This window comes from Opisthocomus hoazin, chromosome 20, assembly GCF_030867145.1.
Source record: "Opisthocomus hoazin isolate bOpiHoa1 chromosome 20, bOpiHoa1.hap1, whole genome shotgun sequence".
Classification (NCBI taxonomy): Eukaryota; Metazoa; Chordata; class Aves; order Opisthocomiformes; family Opisthocomidae; genus Opisthocomus; species Opisthocomus hoazin.
The window spans coordinates 8292956-8309658 of record NC_134433.1 but is presented as its reverse complement, the minus strand read 5'-3'; the positions used below and the strand labels follow the sequence as shown (position 1 = coordinate 8309658).

At 45.2% G+C, this 16703-nt stretch overlaps 1 protein-coding gene across 2 annotated transcripts; it reads left to right on the top strand.

The window, feature by feature from the left end:
- The first annotated feature begins 253 nt into the window (after nt 1–253).
- On the top strand, nt 254–16431 carry EIF4H (eukaryotic translation initiation factor 4H). Of its 2 annotated transcripts, XM_075440487.1 has the most exons (7): nt 254–619; nt 6230–6411; nt 7398–7462; nt 7570–7669; nt 8298–8363; nt 10269–10427; nt 10560–16431. In XM_075440487.1, the coding sequence occupies exons 1-7, from the start codon at nt 561–563 to the stop codon at nt 10694–10696; spliced, it is 768 nt and encodes a 255-aa protein (XP_075296602.1). In that variant the 5' UTR covers nt 254–560; the 3' UTR covers nt 10697–16431. The 2 variants fall into 2 exon arrangements, with proteins under 2 accessions (XP_075296602.1, XP_075296603.1); XM_075440488.1 differs by lacking the exon at nt 8298–8363 and having other exon boundaries at nt 490–619.
- The last annotated feature ends 272 nt before the right edge of the window (nt 16432–16703 follow it).

Genomic DNA, 16703 nt, shown 5'->3' with positions numbered 1-16703 from the left:
CTGGGATCACGGCTTGGGGAAAGGGCACAGCTCGTTTTTCAGTGGACTCAAACCCCGCCGGGCGCAGCCCGCTGCTGACAGTACAGCGCGGCACCGCCGTCCCGCTGCCGCGCAGGAGCGCCGCGCCTCCGCCACGCTCCCGCCCCGCGCCCCGGCCCTGCCCCGGTCCCGGCCGCAGGCTGATCCGCGCGCACACGGGAGCCCGCCCAGCGCACCCCGGCGGCTAAAGCACGCGTCGGCGCCCGAGGCCTCGCCGTGTGCCACCAATAAACGCCCGGCCCTGACATCCGCAGCCCGGACCGGAGGCTCGCCCGGACCGCGAGCTCCCGGTGAAGGCGGCGCGGGCACAGCCACGACCGGGACGGGTCGCGACCGCCGCTGAGCGCCCGGGGTGCGGGACTTCCCGACAGGCAGTAGCGCGGACAGCCCCATCGGGGAGGGGAGCTGGAGACAGGCACCGCCAGGGGCAGCCCTGGCCCGGGCTCCGCCATATATAAGCGGCGCGGGGTCCTGCGGGCGCGGTCCTGTCACGCTCGCACGGGGAGGAGGCCGAGGTGGCGATGGCGGATTTTGATCCTTACGACGATCGGGCCTACAGCAGCTTCGGCGGCGGCCGGGGGTGAGCGCGGCGCTGCGGGCGGCCCCCGGGCCCGGGCCGCTGGGGAGAGCCGAGGGCTCCCGCCGGAGCTGGGAGGGAAGGAGGGAGTGGCGCGGCGGGCCCCCCAGGCCGGGAGGAGGGGGCGCGGCCGGGCTGGGCCTAGCCTGCCCCTTTCTCTCTGGGGATGGCAGGCAGGCACGGTGGGGGTCGGGGGGACGCTGCCTCTGGGGACCTTCCGGGTCCGTCTTGCCCCGTCTCCGGGGGACAGGGCTGAGCCCTGCGGAGCGCCTTTCCCTCCGGCCTTGGCGGGCCCGCTTTGTGAGGGGGGGAGGGAGGCTGCGGTGCCCCGGGAGGGGGTAGCGGCCGGCCCCTCGCTACGCGGGGCGAGTGCCGCAAGGTTTGGGGCCCGGCGGCTTGGGAGGAGGAGGGTGTCGCTGTGTTCCCGCCGGCAGGGGGGAAGGCGGGGGGAGGATTTAGGAAGGTGCTGGGCCAGAGCCAAGGTCGGCTGTGAGGAGCTGCCGCAGGGACGGGCCGGGAGATGGGAGCTTCCCGTGAAGGACTGTAGGGGGGCGAGGAGCCCCCGTTGTGGTGGGACGAGCCCTGGCACGGCGAGGGGAGCGGCCGCGGCGCCCCCGAGAGCGGGCAGGGTTGCGATGCCTGCGGCGGGGAGGAAATGGGAGGGCTTTATGGTGCCTCCGGTCGGGGCGGGCTGCGAGCCGGCGTTGTGCGGGGCTCCGGGCGCTGACTCCGAAAATCTGGTCGTTGGGAACAAGGCTTGTCTCTTCTCTGTGTCTTTGTTGGAGAGTGCATATGGGGCAAAAACAAATGACAAAAATGATGATCAGCAATTACGAAGTTTGTCTTAAATCAGGTTAGGAAGGTGCAATTAGTAGTTGACTTGAAGGTTGGTGCCATACAAGTTTCTGTGTGCCCTAAAATAGTAGGCATAAAGCTATGAAATAAACTGTCTTTGCGAACAAAGCTTAAAGAGTATGCTATTTTGTAATCGAATCTTCCAAGATATGTTTCCTGATCAACAGTATTTTTGTCCTTTCCTGTTCTTAGAGGAATAAATTTCGGTTTCAGGCTGTTCAGGCAGCAGGGAGGAGCTACTGCTGAGGTTATAAGGGGCGTAAGTTTTCTTGTTTTTGGAAACACTCTGGCCCTTAAGCTTTGTAAGCTCATTTTTACGCGTAAATGCCCTTTATGTCTAAAGAAGCGATGTCCCAGAGCAAAGGGATGATGTAGCCACTTACGATTCCATTACTTTTTTTCAGTTCTGTAACAAATAACCTTAACAGCAGCTTAAAGTGGCACTTGACACACGTAATAAATTCAGATGTTACTATACAGTCTACCCTAGTCAGTATAGGCACATTCAAGGAAGTAACAAAATTAAAGTTAAAATGTTACTTTCGTATTCAGGTTTCTTCAGTAAACTTGCTCTCAGGCAAGATGTAGATACTTGTTTTGGTGAAGTAAAGGCATCCTGCTGATTAGTAGATGCCTTTGCAGATGAGAAAATGTACTTATTCTGAATTAACTGTAGTTCTAAGCATCAGATGCTACTAATATTGGAGTACAACTTGTACTTGCGTCTAATTTATCATTATTGCTAGTAAGTTACTAACAGCTAATTCACGATTTCAGACCTTAACAGGTCTTTATGCTTTGTATAAAGTTCTGTAATGTGTAGTGTAGTGGGATCATGACTGTTGTTCTTGAAGGTTCTGATTTTAAAAGTCCCATGTTATCAAAGTGACTCCTACTCATTTTTAGGTGCTCCAGGACTGTAAGAATAGTATAAACTCCGTTGGAATACAATAGTTTTTGTGGAAGTTGCATTTTGCATAACATTCAGTCTGTATAGAGAGTAAGCGTGGGATTGAAGTGTGACAGATAGAAACAGTTGTGCCCAACAAGTTCTAACATACATAGGATACCCGCCTCTTTCTTGTACTCTTCAAAATTATAGTGGAAGAGCGAGAGAATATGACTGTGGCATGATGAGACAGGGGAGTTTGCTACACCTGAGTTGTCCAGTAGTGCACTGATTAAGAGTTGAAGCATAATACTATGGTATGCAAAAGTCACTTTATTCCATATGAGGAACGTGCTGCTGACATTAATAAGAAAAGGCTTACTATAAAAGCTCTTTAGTAAGTGTTTTGGAGCCCAAAATTTGACACAAATACCTCTAATTAAGCATACTGAGGCCTGGTTGAAACTCTGAACATCTGTAGAGCTTCTCAAAGTTGAAGGCAACTGAGTATTTATCCCTCCTGGCTTGCTGGTAGGCTGTTTATTTAGCTGTGGATTTGAGCACTGGGCTTAATAATGCTGGGCACCTTACTCAAATGTTAAGATTCATCTACTGAGATGTTGTACAAGTAAGTGAAAATGGAGAGCTAGGCTTTACCCTTCTGGCATTCTGGATGCTGTGTCTTACCCACTTAGTGTTAATAAATGTCTCCTGATTTTTAGGACTGGGTAAGCTTTTTGCTGAAGACATCTAGTGCTTACTGTAGAGATGTACTGGATTACTTGAATAAGTTGGGTATGTATTTTGAGTTGTGGTCTTGGAGACTCTCTACAAAACTTGCATCCTGCTGAGCCTTGTGCTGCCTCTGGTGAAACACTAATGTTGGAATCCAGCAGTTGTGTGTCTGCTGTACAAAAAGATAAATACTGAGCTATTGTTTTGATCCGTAGTGAAAGGCTATTAAAGTCAAATACTAGCTTTCAAAATATTCTTTGTTTTGCAATTTTGACAGATCTTGTTTTCTGCAGAGAAGAACTAAACTTTCTAAAAGAGTAGCTTCAAAAGGATAGGTTAGTTGTTCTTTCACCCCAATATGGCCTTACAGTGTCATTAACTCAGTCCTCCAAAAAGTAAGTTTAATTATACGGATGTTTGCTTCTGCCTTTGCTAGAAACAAGCTTTCCTCTTCAGCTTTCTGCTTTGTTGTCTGAAAAAGAAATCAAATACTTGCCTTTGAGTCCCACATTAAGATGACTTAATTATTACCTAATTGTATCTGAGCATAAGTTATACTGAGTGGGAAATGCAGATATTCGTTTAACACTTTGGTGTGACCCAGTTCACTTAGTAGATATGTTTTTAATTATAGTTGACTTGTGTTCTATGAGAGCATCTTCTTTCAGTCTCATTGTTTGGTTACTGATGTCAGCCTTTTTTTTTTTTTTCCCATTATTTCGCTGTTTCAGTGTTGAAAAGATGTAGGGAAGTGTAGAAAAAGTTTGGTTTTGTATTGCTATACCTGGATTCTGTAGGAAACTTAGTTTGGAACATGTTTATTGAGCATTCCTGTTTAAGTGAAGACTGAAATACCAAATATGTAGTTGTATATTTGATAACTGAGGCCTTACTGGATCAAATTCAAAAAGAATACTTCATTTTTTGACTTAATATCAATAGCCATTGCACAGTAGGACATGGATTTCCACACACACACCCCATTGAAGTTCTGGTATGCTATGGTAGAAACAAGGTTTGTATGTAACAGAAAAAGTTCTTTTGGGGTTGCTAACTTGAGGGTGTGGTTTCAGAAGCAGCTCAAATTGATCCGAGTGGAAGTTGCTGTTGAAAGCTGTAGGTTGAGCCCTTGCTTTCATTTTCCTTCCCATGTTGGCATGAGTGCTCTTTGCAGCTGTCCAGATCACCTTGTTGATCTGGCTGAGAATTCAACTTCAAGGTGAGGTTTTAGGCGAACCAGCTCACTGAATGAGATGATTGGCAGTTCAAGGAACATGGTGGGAGTGCGTAGATGGAGGGAATCCTTCTTTTAAACTCAGCCGAAGCAATTCTGATGTTCCTACAGAACATAAAAATGAAGATTTTTTTTTTTTTTCTTGGCTGCAAATTAGATGTATGGTATTTTAATACCTGTTCATAAGGCCATAAATGAGCATTAAAGACGAAGCCATGGAACTGATTCTACATATGGAATTCCTTAGACGAGCAACTTGACTTTCTTGGCATTCCTCCTTAGTCTTGTGACTAAAGTTAATTCTGCTATACGTACATAGCACCCAACTATAGCAGCTTTACTTCTCCAGTATGTTTTTGACTCTGACTTGTTAATGAGACAAAGGCAGTTGAGGAATATTGTCAAAAATGCTAAAATATGGACCTGGGTGGACACTAATTAAGGATATGTAGGTTGTGATTCAAAAACATTTAGCAGCATGCTGATAGTGTTGGTGACAAATGACTCCTGCACAGAGCTGCTACCATAAAAAGGCACAAATGACAGGCTTACCTAGAAAGAGTTAAGGAATCTTAATCAAGATTTTTGCATTATCTGATTCATTAGTAATAAAGTATTTATTCTGGGATGGAAAAAAAGGCAAACAAGTACATTGCTTGCCCGGTAGATTTTCTGGCTGCATTCAGCCAGCCAGAATGAAAGGAAATCATAAAATTATTTGACTTTCTGTATTTTAGGTAGGACTCTGCAGAAATCTGGTCAATGTCACACTAGCAAATCCTGGTACAGTTTGTGTTCCACCATGCTTTTGAATGCACAGTGGGCCTCTGGCAAAGGGAGCAGACATGAACAAAGCTCAGTGAAAGTAAGGCGTTGAAGAGAACACGGGCAGGGTAGTAGGTAAGCATTTCAGGTAAAAGTCAAAGATGGCTTAGGTGGCGCAAATGGTGTTGGAACCAGTGACAGTGGCATCCTGTGGTCTGGAAGTCCAGGAGCTGTAACTTAAGGTGGCCCTGTGCCCACAGTATAAATCTTTTTCTCCGTAAAGGAGGTCAAAGTTAGCTTTAGATTAGGTTCTACAGGAAATTAACACACAAATGTGTTATATTGACACAGTAAACCACCAGCAACCAATGCCAGTAGCCTGAGACTGAGGGAAAAGACAGGAGAAGAAACCTGGTTTACTTCAGTCTGTAATTCACAAGACACAAAGGAAGAAGTAAACATCCAAATAGCACTGAAATTAGTTTCTCTGCCTTAGAGCACCTTGCTCAACCAAGTTTTTTATGATGTGTTCAATTCAGAGCATTCCTGTCGAGAGATCTGACAGTTACAGCAGTAACTTTAGAGTTAGGAGAAGATGTTTCTGTTAAGTTAAATGCTGCTGAAATAATTTGAATGATTGTGGAGGGGATGTTGATAATATACTATTTTGTTAAAAGCATTGGATCCAGCTTAATTTCAGGATAAGCTGAAGAGCCTGTGCCGTGCAAGTTTTTCTTCACTGCTATAAATTAGTCTTAAAATCTAGTCCAGGATGTGTTTTTTAAGAAGTACTGTTTTTGAGTAGGGGACGGTAGAGATAACCTTATGTTGCTCCTCTTAATGGATAGTGGGATGAGAAAGAAGTTCATTCAGCACTTTGTTATGGAGTTCACCTGTAATGTATTTAAACATCTTGTGCATTTGTTTTCCCATTGAAGTACTGCATCAGGTAATACTAGAAAGGAGTTGGACAGTAGTGGAGGTGGCAGGTGCAGGCAAAGAGAGAGAAAAACTTAACCAAAGTTTTGGAAAAATCCACTTCCAAAATTGAAGCAGCACCTGAGCAGTGCTATATACTGTATTACTGGCTGTGTTGGGAGTCAAGTTCCAGAGACACTGTGCTTCCTTTCACCAGGTCTCGTGGTGGTGGCCTTGGTTCCCGCAAACAGAAAGAGCTGCCAACAGAACCCCCTTTCACAGCATATGTGGGAAATCTACCCTTCAACACCGTGCAAGGAGACATAGATGCCATCTTCAAGGATCTCAGTGTAAGGAGTGTACGACTAGTCAGAGACAAGGAAACAGACAAATTTAAAGGTGAGTGAGTGTTGTTTTAGTTGTAGATAGCTAACTGGTAGGAGAAAATGAGGTACTTCTAAAGTCACTTTAGTGGGGAATTTCAGTCCTGTCTCTAAAGCACAGTTAGTTTGTTGATCTGCATTTGTTTATTATGTTGTCTTATGCAGGTTTCTCATTCACTAACAAATATCTCATTTGAATGAGATTCACTGTTACTTCCATCATCTTAGATACAGACTAACCTGAGTGACAGGAGTCAATATTTGCCCTGCCATAAAAGGACTTTTTCAAACCTTATTTGTCTTGTTACAATTCATACAAAGCTGAAGTGTCTGACCCACTTAAGATCCACGACCTTAAGTGCTGAGTGCTTACACAATCTTTCTTCAGTTCAGAAGACTCCCATTGCTTCAGCTGTGTCATTTTTGGTAGACAGGGAGGAAAAAGCAAGTAGATAAGCCATTTGGGCAATTGATTGAGAGGAGGCAAGTGTGATTTGTGAATAGGCCAATGGAAAAGGAGTATATTTGTAAGTTATGGGGGGGGGGGGGCTTAAGTCAGGTAAAAGAGGGTCTTGGAAAAGGAGTAAATTCACTAAATGATGTGATGACACAAAATCAGACTGCTGGCCAAGCAGGTACTTCAGCTTCATGTTTAAAAATAATAGCAACCAAATGTCAATATTCAGCTAAATAACGGTCTAAAGGCGTAGATCAAATCTAATCTGTAATGAGAACCCTGCAGTAAAGGGAATTAATCAGGCTCTTAGCATTTGCGTCGTTGCCCATATAGAATTCTGTTTCAGGATTTTTCCCCATTGCTAATAGGGATAGGTAAGTGCATTCATCGTTAACGATGTTTGGTTTCTGAGTTGCGTACATCTTGCACTTACCATATCATAGCTTGTGTTTGGAAGAGAAGGGAGGCTAGTAGCAGATAGGAAGAGTAGCTTCTTACAAAGGCCTTTGAAGTGCTGGTATTAACTTGTGAGATTCTTCTTGCAGGATTTTGTTACGTAGAGTTCGATGAGGTGGAATCACTCAAGGAAGCTCTTACATATGATGGTGCAGTAAGTATACTTGCAATTAATTTGTGAAATAAAGATAAGCACAAGTCTCAAACTTCTCAGCAACCCATATGGTACATTCTGAAGAGACTCTCCCCTTTATTTAACAGCTTTTGGGTGATCGATCACTCCGAGTGGACATAGCAGAAGGCAGAAAACAGGATAAAGGTGGCTTTGGCTTCAGAAAAGGTGGCGGGCCTGAAGACAGAGGTGACTTTCATTTTTCTGCATAGCTTCTTAAATGGTTGTAGTTATGACTTCTGGTGCTAACTAATGCTGAGACAAGGCATGCAAGTAAACATGAAGATGATGTAGGAAGGTGAAATTTTATATGTGTATACACATTTCTAACTTAGCTGCTGCCGCTCCTGCTATGTCTGGAATAGCTGCGCTTTGTGTCCAAAAGCTGAATCTGTTGTCGCTCCTAGCCCAGGAAGTGAGACCAATACCCCTGGTGATGTACACTGTCTTGCAGAGGACGATCATAAGCCCAACGGTCTGATCTGCTACTATTGTATTATGATGTAAGAAGAGTGAGTAAGCTAAGTAAGCAAGAGTAAACAAATACGTATTTTGGACGATCTATCATCTGTTCCTGTGTAAAAACAGGCTTTGCTGTCATTGAGTGTGTAATAGAGAAACTTTTCTGACCACTTACTCTTGGTTAACTTAAACTGACCTTTTGTTCCTGTGCAATGGAACTTGGTGGTACCGAAACGAAAGGATTTTGCAGCAGCATGACTTTGGATATTGAAGGACTGAAACTTTGGTTTGGTGTCCCCTTGATCAGTCTTGCCCACAGCTTCAGACCTGAACACAATTGTGGCTTTTTTCCTAGGAATGGGAGGAGGTTCCCGAGAATCCAGAGGAGGTGGATGGGATTCCAGAGATGACTTCAATTCTGGTATCAGTATTAACACTTTTACAGATAGGCAACCTAAAAGGCACAGAATTGTTCTCATTTTCGTGTCAGCTACGGTTGTCCCCATTACTGTTTTGACTGAGTCTACTGTGTGCCAACTTTGGACATCCTGCAGCTGCAGTGGGATTCTTCAGGGGGAATCTTCCATTGCCTTATAACAGAGGAAAGTCTTGATTGTAAATTTCATGAAACAATCCGAAGTGACAGAATGCTTGTTCAAATGTAGCCTATGGTGTCTAGATTTTGAGCATTTCTCAACCGTGAGGCCAAGTACGCTTCTGAATAGTAGCAGAAACAGACAGATCATGTGGAATAACTGATACTGTATTCTTTCAGAGCAGAGGCTTTCCTTTTCACCTTCTTGAAGAGATATGACCTCATTATATGTTTATCCCTGAAGCAACTGACTTCTCCGAATATGTATTTGTATTCCAAAGCACTTTTAAATGCAAAATGTTTCTAAACTTTTCAAGCTGTTACAGTAATGCAAGTTGCAGCGAATGACTGGGCTTGCAGAGTGAAAGGTAGTGATGGACCCACTGGGTTTGCTCTTGACTTCCGGTCAGTTTCTAGCTATTGAAATCCAGGGTGATATTAACGCAGTTCCTTTTGTCCTCTGAAATCGTGGGTTTGGTCCATTTTCTGATGGGGAGATACTGGCAAATGCAACTTTGCGATGTCTGGTCTCTGCGTGAGTGGAATGGACGAAGCAGAAGGAGTGGTAATGAAGTGTGCCCTTGGCACCAGCATGAAACTGAAGCATGATGCTGGAGAGAGGAAGCTTGCTACAGCGCTGTGCTTAACCTGCCTTCGTAGCTAAGCATTCTGGTGTCATAGCTTATGCCTTTTTTGGCAGCTTCTTCAAATGCAGATGCATTTCAGCTTGTTAGGTGCTGGATGAGTGATTCGCAAGCCGAAAGTTTAGCAGTTAAGTCTTAGTTGCTGCACAAGCTTTTCTTCTCAGGTTGTACAGCCTTGCTCTGGATCAAGCCTTTAAAGATGGTTGTCTGGCAATGAAGTAAGGGACAGTTCTGCAACACTGCTAAATACCGAACTGGAACGGAAAATCTCAAATGGGAACGAACCAACTTTCTCTTCCAGGCAGCTTCTGAAAAACTGAGTATATTCCCCTTAGGTGTGCTGTTAGCCTGAAGTATCCTCCTCCCACTGAATGCAGATGATGGGGGGCTTGGAGAGATACTCTGGGATAATCATTGGTACAGACTAGAACTCTGGTCTGTGACAGGCGGTTCGTGATTTTTGTGATACATAAACTGAAGAAATGCAGTCAGTTTTGTATTAGAAGTCTGAATTACTTTTTTCCCATTCCTTTCATTAATCTAGTAAATGTCTGGTCAGCTTATAGTACAACTGAAAAGCCTTGGGGTTTTGCTCTATTTTTCAAGGGCTCTGTCTTATAAGGAGTGTATATTTTACTATTCCCTCGTTGTTCTCCCATTTACTCTGCTCCTGCAGATTTCGTGCTAAGGCTGTAGCCGGTGTGATCTTTTGGCTACAGAAGTACTCTGGGTACTGGTAGTGTTGTCTCTGAACTCAGCTAATGGTGTTAACAATCCAAAGTTGTAGCCAAAGCTCATATTTTAAGCTCACTTGATAACACGTTCTCCCAACACTCCAATAAACCTCTAGGTGGATAAAGCGGTTTCTGACCTTGGTGTAGTATACTTGGTTTCAAATGGAATCTGTGTGACTCTTCTAGAATGTGTTAGAGATGTGTGAAGCAATCTGTCCACAGACAAAGGCTCTCAGTGCATCATCTTGGACTGACAGCAGTGACTTGCAAGGTTTTCTGGTTACCCAGATAAAAATCTAGATCCAAAAGCATTGCAAAATGCGTGCCTTAAATTCACTGTCTTCCATCTTCAGGATTCAAAGATGATGACTTCTTGGGAGGCCGGGGTAGAGGAACCCGCCCTGGAGACCGGCGACCACCAGGTGCCTCAATGGGAAGTGGTGGCACTGGTCGCTTCAGAGATGGGCCTCCCCTTCGTGGATCTTCCATGGACTTCAGAGAGCCAACAGAAGGTAAACTCTTTATATCTTCTGTAATTCAGCCTTCCTTTGTGAAAGAGACTACTACTTGCTTTTCAAGGTTAAAGCTACTACCCTTGACAGACAGATCTTAAAACCTTAATATTTTTTTTTTTTTCCTTTCAGAGGAAAGAGCACAGCGACCCCGGCTTCAGCTCAAACCTCGAACAGTTGATACTCCCCTCAATCAAGTAGCCAACCCAAACTCTGCTATCTTCGGTGGAGCCAAGCCCCGAGAGGAAGTAGTAAAAGAGCACGACTGAGTTTGGGGTTGAGAGGGAATGGGGAGGCGGGAGAAAAAGCAAGACAGTACAGAGTGACTAGCTCTGCTGGAATGTCAACCCTGCAGTTTACCATTCCTGCCATCTGGCATTTGTCCTCTTTGAAACCGAAAACACAGAGCTTGTGAATGCATGTCAGCTGTTAACAAGTGGTTTTTAGTACGTTCTTGGCTTTGCTGTATCTAGTGCCTGCTTTGTGCTGAGTTTCCTTCTTCTGTTTCCTTCTAAGCAGCACAGTTGCCAGTAGATAGGGCAGTGTAGCTGCTTCCATGAGTGTGGAGGTCTCTGGACAAAGGTGCTGCTTCAACTTCTTTCCTTCTGGGTTTGTTTTACTTTAGAAGCACAGGTTAGACTTAGTTATTGCCCTGTATTGTTTCCTTTTACTTCCTCAGTGCTCCTCTTCTGACCTGCATGCCTTGTTCTGTATTGCTGTGGCTCTGAAGAGGAAAACTGGAGAGTCCAGATGAGTTGAGCAGAGAAATTTACAGTTCTAACCAAGTAGTGAAATACCATTTATGGCAATTGGTGGCAGAGTTACTGTATACAGCACAGCCCCTTAGAAAGAAACTAAGGGGACAGCTGCCCTTTCACGCAGGTTACCAGGAAGTATCAATTTAACAGATGCAAGTAAAATTGGCTGACAAGCAGCCTGGTGAATAGGTGGTGGAATCAATATGTGTAAAGCATCTGCCAGCAGGCTCTTGCTGGTGGCTGTCTATTGACTTCAAAATGGTATGATACTACACCTCTGAGCTCAAGGTTAGTGCTGCAAAAATGTGCCTGTTTGAGCACAACTGCTCGCTGGCTCTTTCTGCTTATGTTTTTTTGGGTTTTACATGTTTGGTAAATTTTTAAAGAAAGTTTCTACAAATAAAATTGACTTTTTTATTTTTGTTTAAGGAGTGTATACTTTGCCATGCAGTATGTAATCACCATGATCCCCTGTATATCTTTGCCCAGTGGTGTACAGTATTAAGACCTCTGCTTTCAGAATACCTTGAAAATGGGCAGGTTAGGAATTGTTCTGCTATAGATTCCCTTCGTGTAGAAGTTTGGGTGAAAAGCATCTCCAATTGCTGCATCTCTCTTCACTTGAAGTGCTTCTTGCCAGTGTTGTGTGGGAGGAGGGAGGGGAGGCTGGAGCAAAAGGAGAGAGTTTGTTAATGTTTAAAAACAAAACCTGGATCTAAACACTGAAGTGTGGAGATGTCCAATGCATGAGAAAAGCCTGGGCCCCTGATGCTAGTGCTGACAGCTTTGGGATAAAACCGCCAGCACAGCAGAGTACTTGCAAGAGGAGTTTTAAGCATGGCTGCTTCACTGCCAGCGTCGCTGCTAGGAGTGAAGTTCTTCCCTGAAGTTACCTGTGTAATGTCAGAGTCCCAGCAATTTACAGAACTACTCTTTCCTTCCTTCTGCCTGTCACTCTGCTTCTGAGATAAGAACCATTTGTCTAACACTAATACTTAATTTAAGACAGACATGCATTTGTGTGGTTGTATTCCAAAACAATAATTGACCTATTTACATCTTCAATGTGGAAAAGATTTTAAGAACAAATTCCCATATAAAAACTCACCTCTAGTCAAGACAGTTGACTTTTAAATGTAAAAACAAGAGGAAAAAAAAAAAGGAAAAGAATTCCAAACACTTAACACATTCTGCTTCATAACAAAATAAATTTATGGATATGGTATTTTGTGAATGATCTTTTAAATAAAAGAAAACGTTAAGTAATATTTAACATTGGTCTTTATTTGAGTCTGCTATAGCATGTTCCCTGCCCCTCAGTTTTCAAACACGGTGTTAATTTGGACATTTGCTTCCTTCAGTTTTACGGGGAAGCAGTACTAGACCCATTCTCATACAAATAAGGCGGGGGGAAGAATCTAATCCAAACAAATGCTGGAACCTGCAGGACACAGCAAAGTAAAAACACTACAGCTGGAAGCAAGCCCACGTTCTTTGTCCTGGGGCTGTGGTGTAACTTCAGTTATACTGCGAAGGCTGCCGGGCCGAATTTTGAAGTGCTGTAGCATGCAGGGGGTGTAGCTGGTTGTGCCATTTCCTATCAGCTGGGCTCTGCTACGCTCTGACTTGAATCCCCTGCCTGGTACGGGGTGAAAATATGTGTCCTTCCAGTTAGAGCCGTGATCAGTTTAATGTGGAATCTTTGTGGTAAGACACAGTAAATAGACCAGCTTGCTGCCGTCTTGCCCAGTTGCTCCCAACTTTTTCAGCTGTCCTGTTTCCCAGTAGACATAGCTGTTAATGAGGCTGTGGCCCCGTGCCTTTGAAGTGTGTGCATGCTGCAGGGTGAGTTAAAAGAGGGAGAGCCATGTTTTTATTGAGGAAACAAGCTCTGACCTTCCTGCTGGTTTTACTGCTTTCTATGCCATGAAAGGATGGAAAGTGTTCCTGCCTTCCGGCTACTCAGTCTGCTCTCTCTTTAGACCTGCTCTTAGGGCAGCTTGAGCAGAGGATCCCAGTCCTGCTCTGGGGCCACATGTGCCCTAGCACCTGGCTGTCCTACCTGAGTGACCACCCGAGTTTTGTACGTAAGAGGGCAGAGGGGTGTCCTCCGGCTGCTCCCACAGGGCTTGCTCCCAGCTGGTCTTTCAAACCTGGCAGTGGAAGCAAGAACTTCACCACTCTGCATGAGGGAAAGCAGAGAGATGGACAATGGCTCATCTTATTCCGATAAATATTTTGCTGTATCTGCTAATCTTTGATCAAGGGTTTCCCACTGGTGAATGCAGCCTAATCCCAGTATCATTTAATATCTTTTTTTTTCGTAGTTCTTAATACAGAAATGTTACTGCATTGCCTGGTTTCTTTGGAACGTTCTGTATTATGCTTCCCATGCGGCTTAGGGTCGGACTCCTCCAGTCCTTTTTCTTTTCCCCCTTAAAAAATGTAATTGGTTAACATTTTCCGATACAGAAGCGGATCAGACTAGCTTGTGTCAGCAGCTGACAAAACTGTATTTAATATATGGACGTGGCTTTTAAGTTTTGTAGGAGAAAGCGAGATTATTTTTCCCCCTCCCACCAGCAAAAAGCAGTTAAGGTTTAATCTGTAGTGCTTAGTTTTACCTGCAGCTTAAAGCTAAGCCTGGCATGGCAAAGCCTAAACCGAGAAGGTTGCCAGCAGTGGTAACAAACGGAAAATTCACTTTGTGGCTATTGATACTCTCACTAAGTTATTTCTAGTAGCTGTGCAGAGCTTTCTTCAAGCTTGAACTTAAAAAATGAACAAAACTGAAGTCAGGACTGCAGCAGACGCTTTCAGGAATGGAAACTGAATGCAGGCATAGCTCTGCTTGGCTGCTGCCGGAAGTGCTGTGCTGGGTTTCTCCCGTTGGGTTGCGGGTGGAGAGGCTGGTGTGGCAGCTTGGGAAGAGCTGTGGGCCGATGTGCTGCAAAACTCTGCTGTCAGCCAGCACAAAATAAACCCCGCTGGGCTCCCGAGCCCAGGAGTGCTACTGGGAGAGCTAATCCCAGTCCTCTACTGGCAGCAGCCCAGCGCTGGCACGGGTGCGTTGCCGACTCACTGGGCCATGCAAGTCTGTGACAGCATCCGAGGGGGCTCTGTGCTTGCTGGCATGGATGTTGGTCCGGTGGCTGAAGAAACAGCTGGAGGAGTGTTCAAATATTCAAGTGACGGGCTGGTGATAGAGTCGGGTTCAATTTGTGCCCTCAAGGGTGGCTTACTTGCCTTCCTAGAGTAACAAGATGTTAAGCTACCGCCGAGATGCACTGGCACTACTCAGAGTCTCCAGTGCTGACCTTGTATTTCTGAAGTTCTGCTGGGTGTCCCAGAGCTGGTTGTGACAGAGAGATTGTGGCCAAGACTCGCCGTCCCAGGGCCGTTTTGGATGATGCTGACATTTTTCAACTAGTCTTATGAATTCTGTTACAGTTTCAATCCTGATTTTAGCACATGGTATAGTAGGAGTGTTTGCTACCTGTAGAGCTAGCTGCCGACTTGTCTTCAGGAGAGATGACAGTATCTTGTGAATCTTAGAGCAAATGCTGTGATACTGCACCCCCCTTCCTTTTTGTAGAAAGGATTTAATAGTAAAGCCAGCAAATTTTGAAATGCTCCTTCCTCGGAGCGCTCAGCGTAGCAGTTTCCAGAGCAGCCCCTGTCCTGCTGGCCGCTGGCACGGAGCTGTTTGGAGCGGCTGCTCTCCAGGAACGCCCCTCTTCAGCCAGCGCCTGTTTGAGGAAAAGGCTGCGTGTGCTGAGGGTGCTCCGAGCAGCGCAGTCTGAACCCGGGCATCGGTCACTGGTTTTCTACCCCAGCCTCATTCCTTCTCGGTCTGTGGAGGTACATCTTGTGGTTATTCACATTGGCTCACAGCAAGAGCACGGGCAATAAGCTGCGAGCATCTTTACATTTGTGTGAAGTTGATGTTTTACGTATCGATGGTTTCTGTGTTTCGCTACCAGAGGAGAGCGAAGGCTCTGAAGGAATGGGGCTGTTTGTCTATCCTGGCCTATTCTAATCAGTTACCTGCGTAGTTCTCAAGGGGACTTCTCTGGACTGCATTTTTGGGATGCAATTTTGCAGGTGATGCTTGTCTAAAATTTTTGGAAAGGGGAGTTTCTGTGGCTGAAGGGGAGTCTGGTTTCCAGCTGAGACTGGGATTTCCTAATCTGGTAGCTGAATCCCTCCGCTCAAATGCCACTTCTCCCACTGGAGGGTTTCAAGGCATTGAGTGTATTTGCAGTGGCAGAGGGGCATCTTTCATTGGGTGCTTACGGTTTATCTATATAGTCTGCAATTTATTCTGTTGTTTGTGATACCACTCACTATATCGGTATTAAACCAAACCGATTAGAAGCATTTTAAATAGCATAATCATATTCTTTGACCCTGCTTTCTGAAATTATTTAACCCCTCAGTGCCAGACATGACTCGCAAGCCTGATGCCCATTAGTAACAGCCGTATCCCGATGACATTGTGTGTCCTGGGCTAACTGGACAAATGGACTACCAGAGCTGTGGGTCCTGTTGTGCGCATTAGGGATTTCTAGGGAGCTTGAGGCTTTCCTCCCCATGTCTGCTCGCTTAAACCCAAAGCTTAGATGGACGCAAGAAACGGGAGGTCAGGTTCTGGTTGTGCATGCAGTGTCACGGAGTGCGCGCGGTGTCGCTCTTACCAGCTCTGAGAGCATGTTCCTCATCGTACTGTAGCTGTTTGGGTGACTAAATCTAAAGCATTTTATGGTTTCTTTTTCTGTAGCTGCAACGACACCGTTACATGATGTTGCCTGCTTAACGGCAGGTTAATTTTAACATCGGCTTCCCTCATTTCTGTCCCCTTTGCAGCAAAGTGCATCCAAAGGCTTTAAGGACTTTCAGCGCTGTTACAGAAATAACCTGCGTACCTGTAAGCTCACAAATTCTTGTGTAAAGCTGGAGAGTATCCCAGGGTTGATGTTTTGGGTATATTATTGCCAGCAACGCGGCCGGCACCTTTCCACCCAGTAAGTTGCAGCCAGGTTAGTGTTTGGCACAGTAGGGCATTGCTTCCTACTATGAGATTGTTTTGTTCATGTCACCGTGCTCCCAAGATCTGCCTCTTTCTTTTAAATAAACCAAAAAAATCACTAAGTACCTCTATAAACCCCTGCAAAATCTGTACTGTAATGAATCTGTATAATTTGTATTGCTGTATAAAAAAATCAAATAAAAGCATTCAAACCTTCTAGGTTTTTGTGTTCAAATTTAAGCATTATGGTGTCTACAAAGGTGAACTGAGCAGGAGAAGAATGGGAAGAAGCTTTACAGCGCCGTAGGGATGTACAGGATTAGCCTTTGCAGACCTTACTTGGCCAAATTTTTGTGAAGCACCCAGAAATCCTAGCCGTGAGCTGTCTTTCCACTGGGGGGTAGCAGCATGTATCTTCAGCCCTAACGGAGCAGCTTTCGGTTTCAGCTGGGCGAGATGAGATTTGCAGTGGGGCGTGCAGCTGGGGCG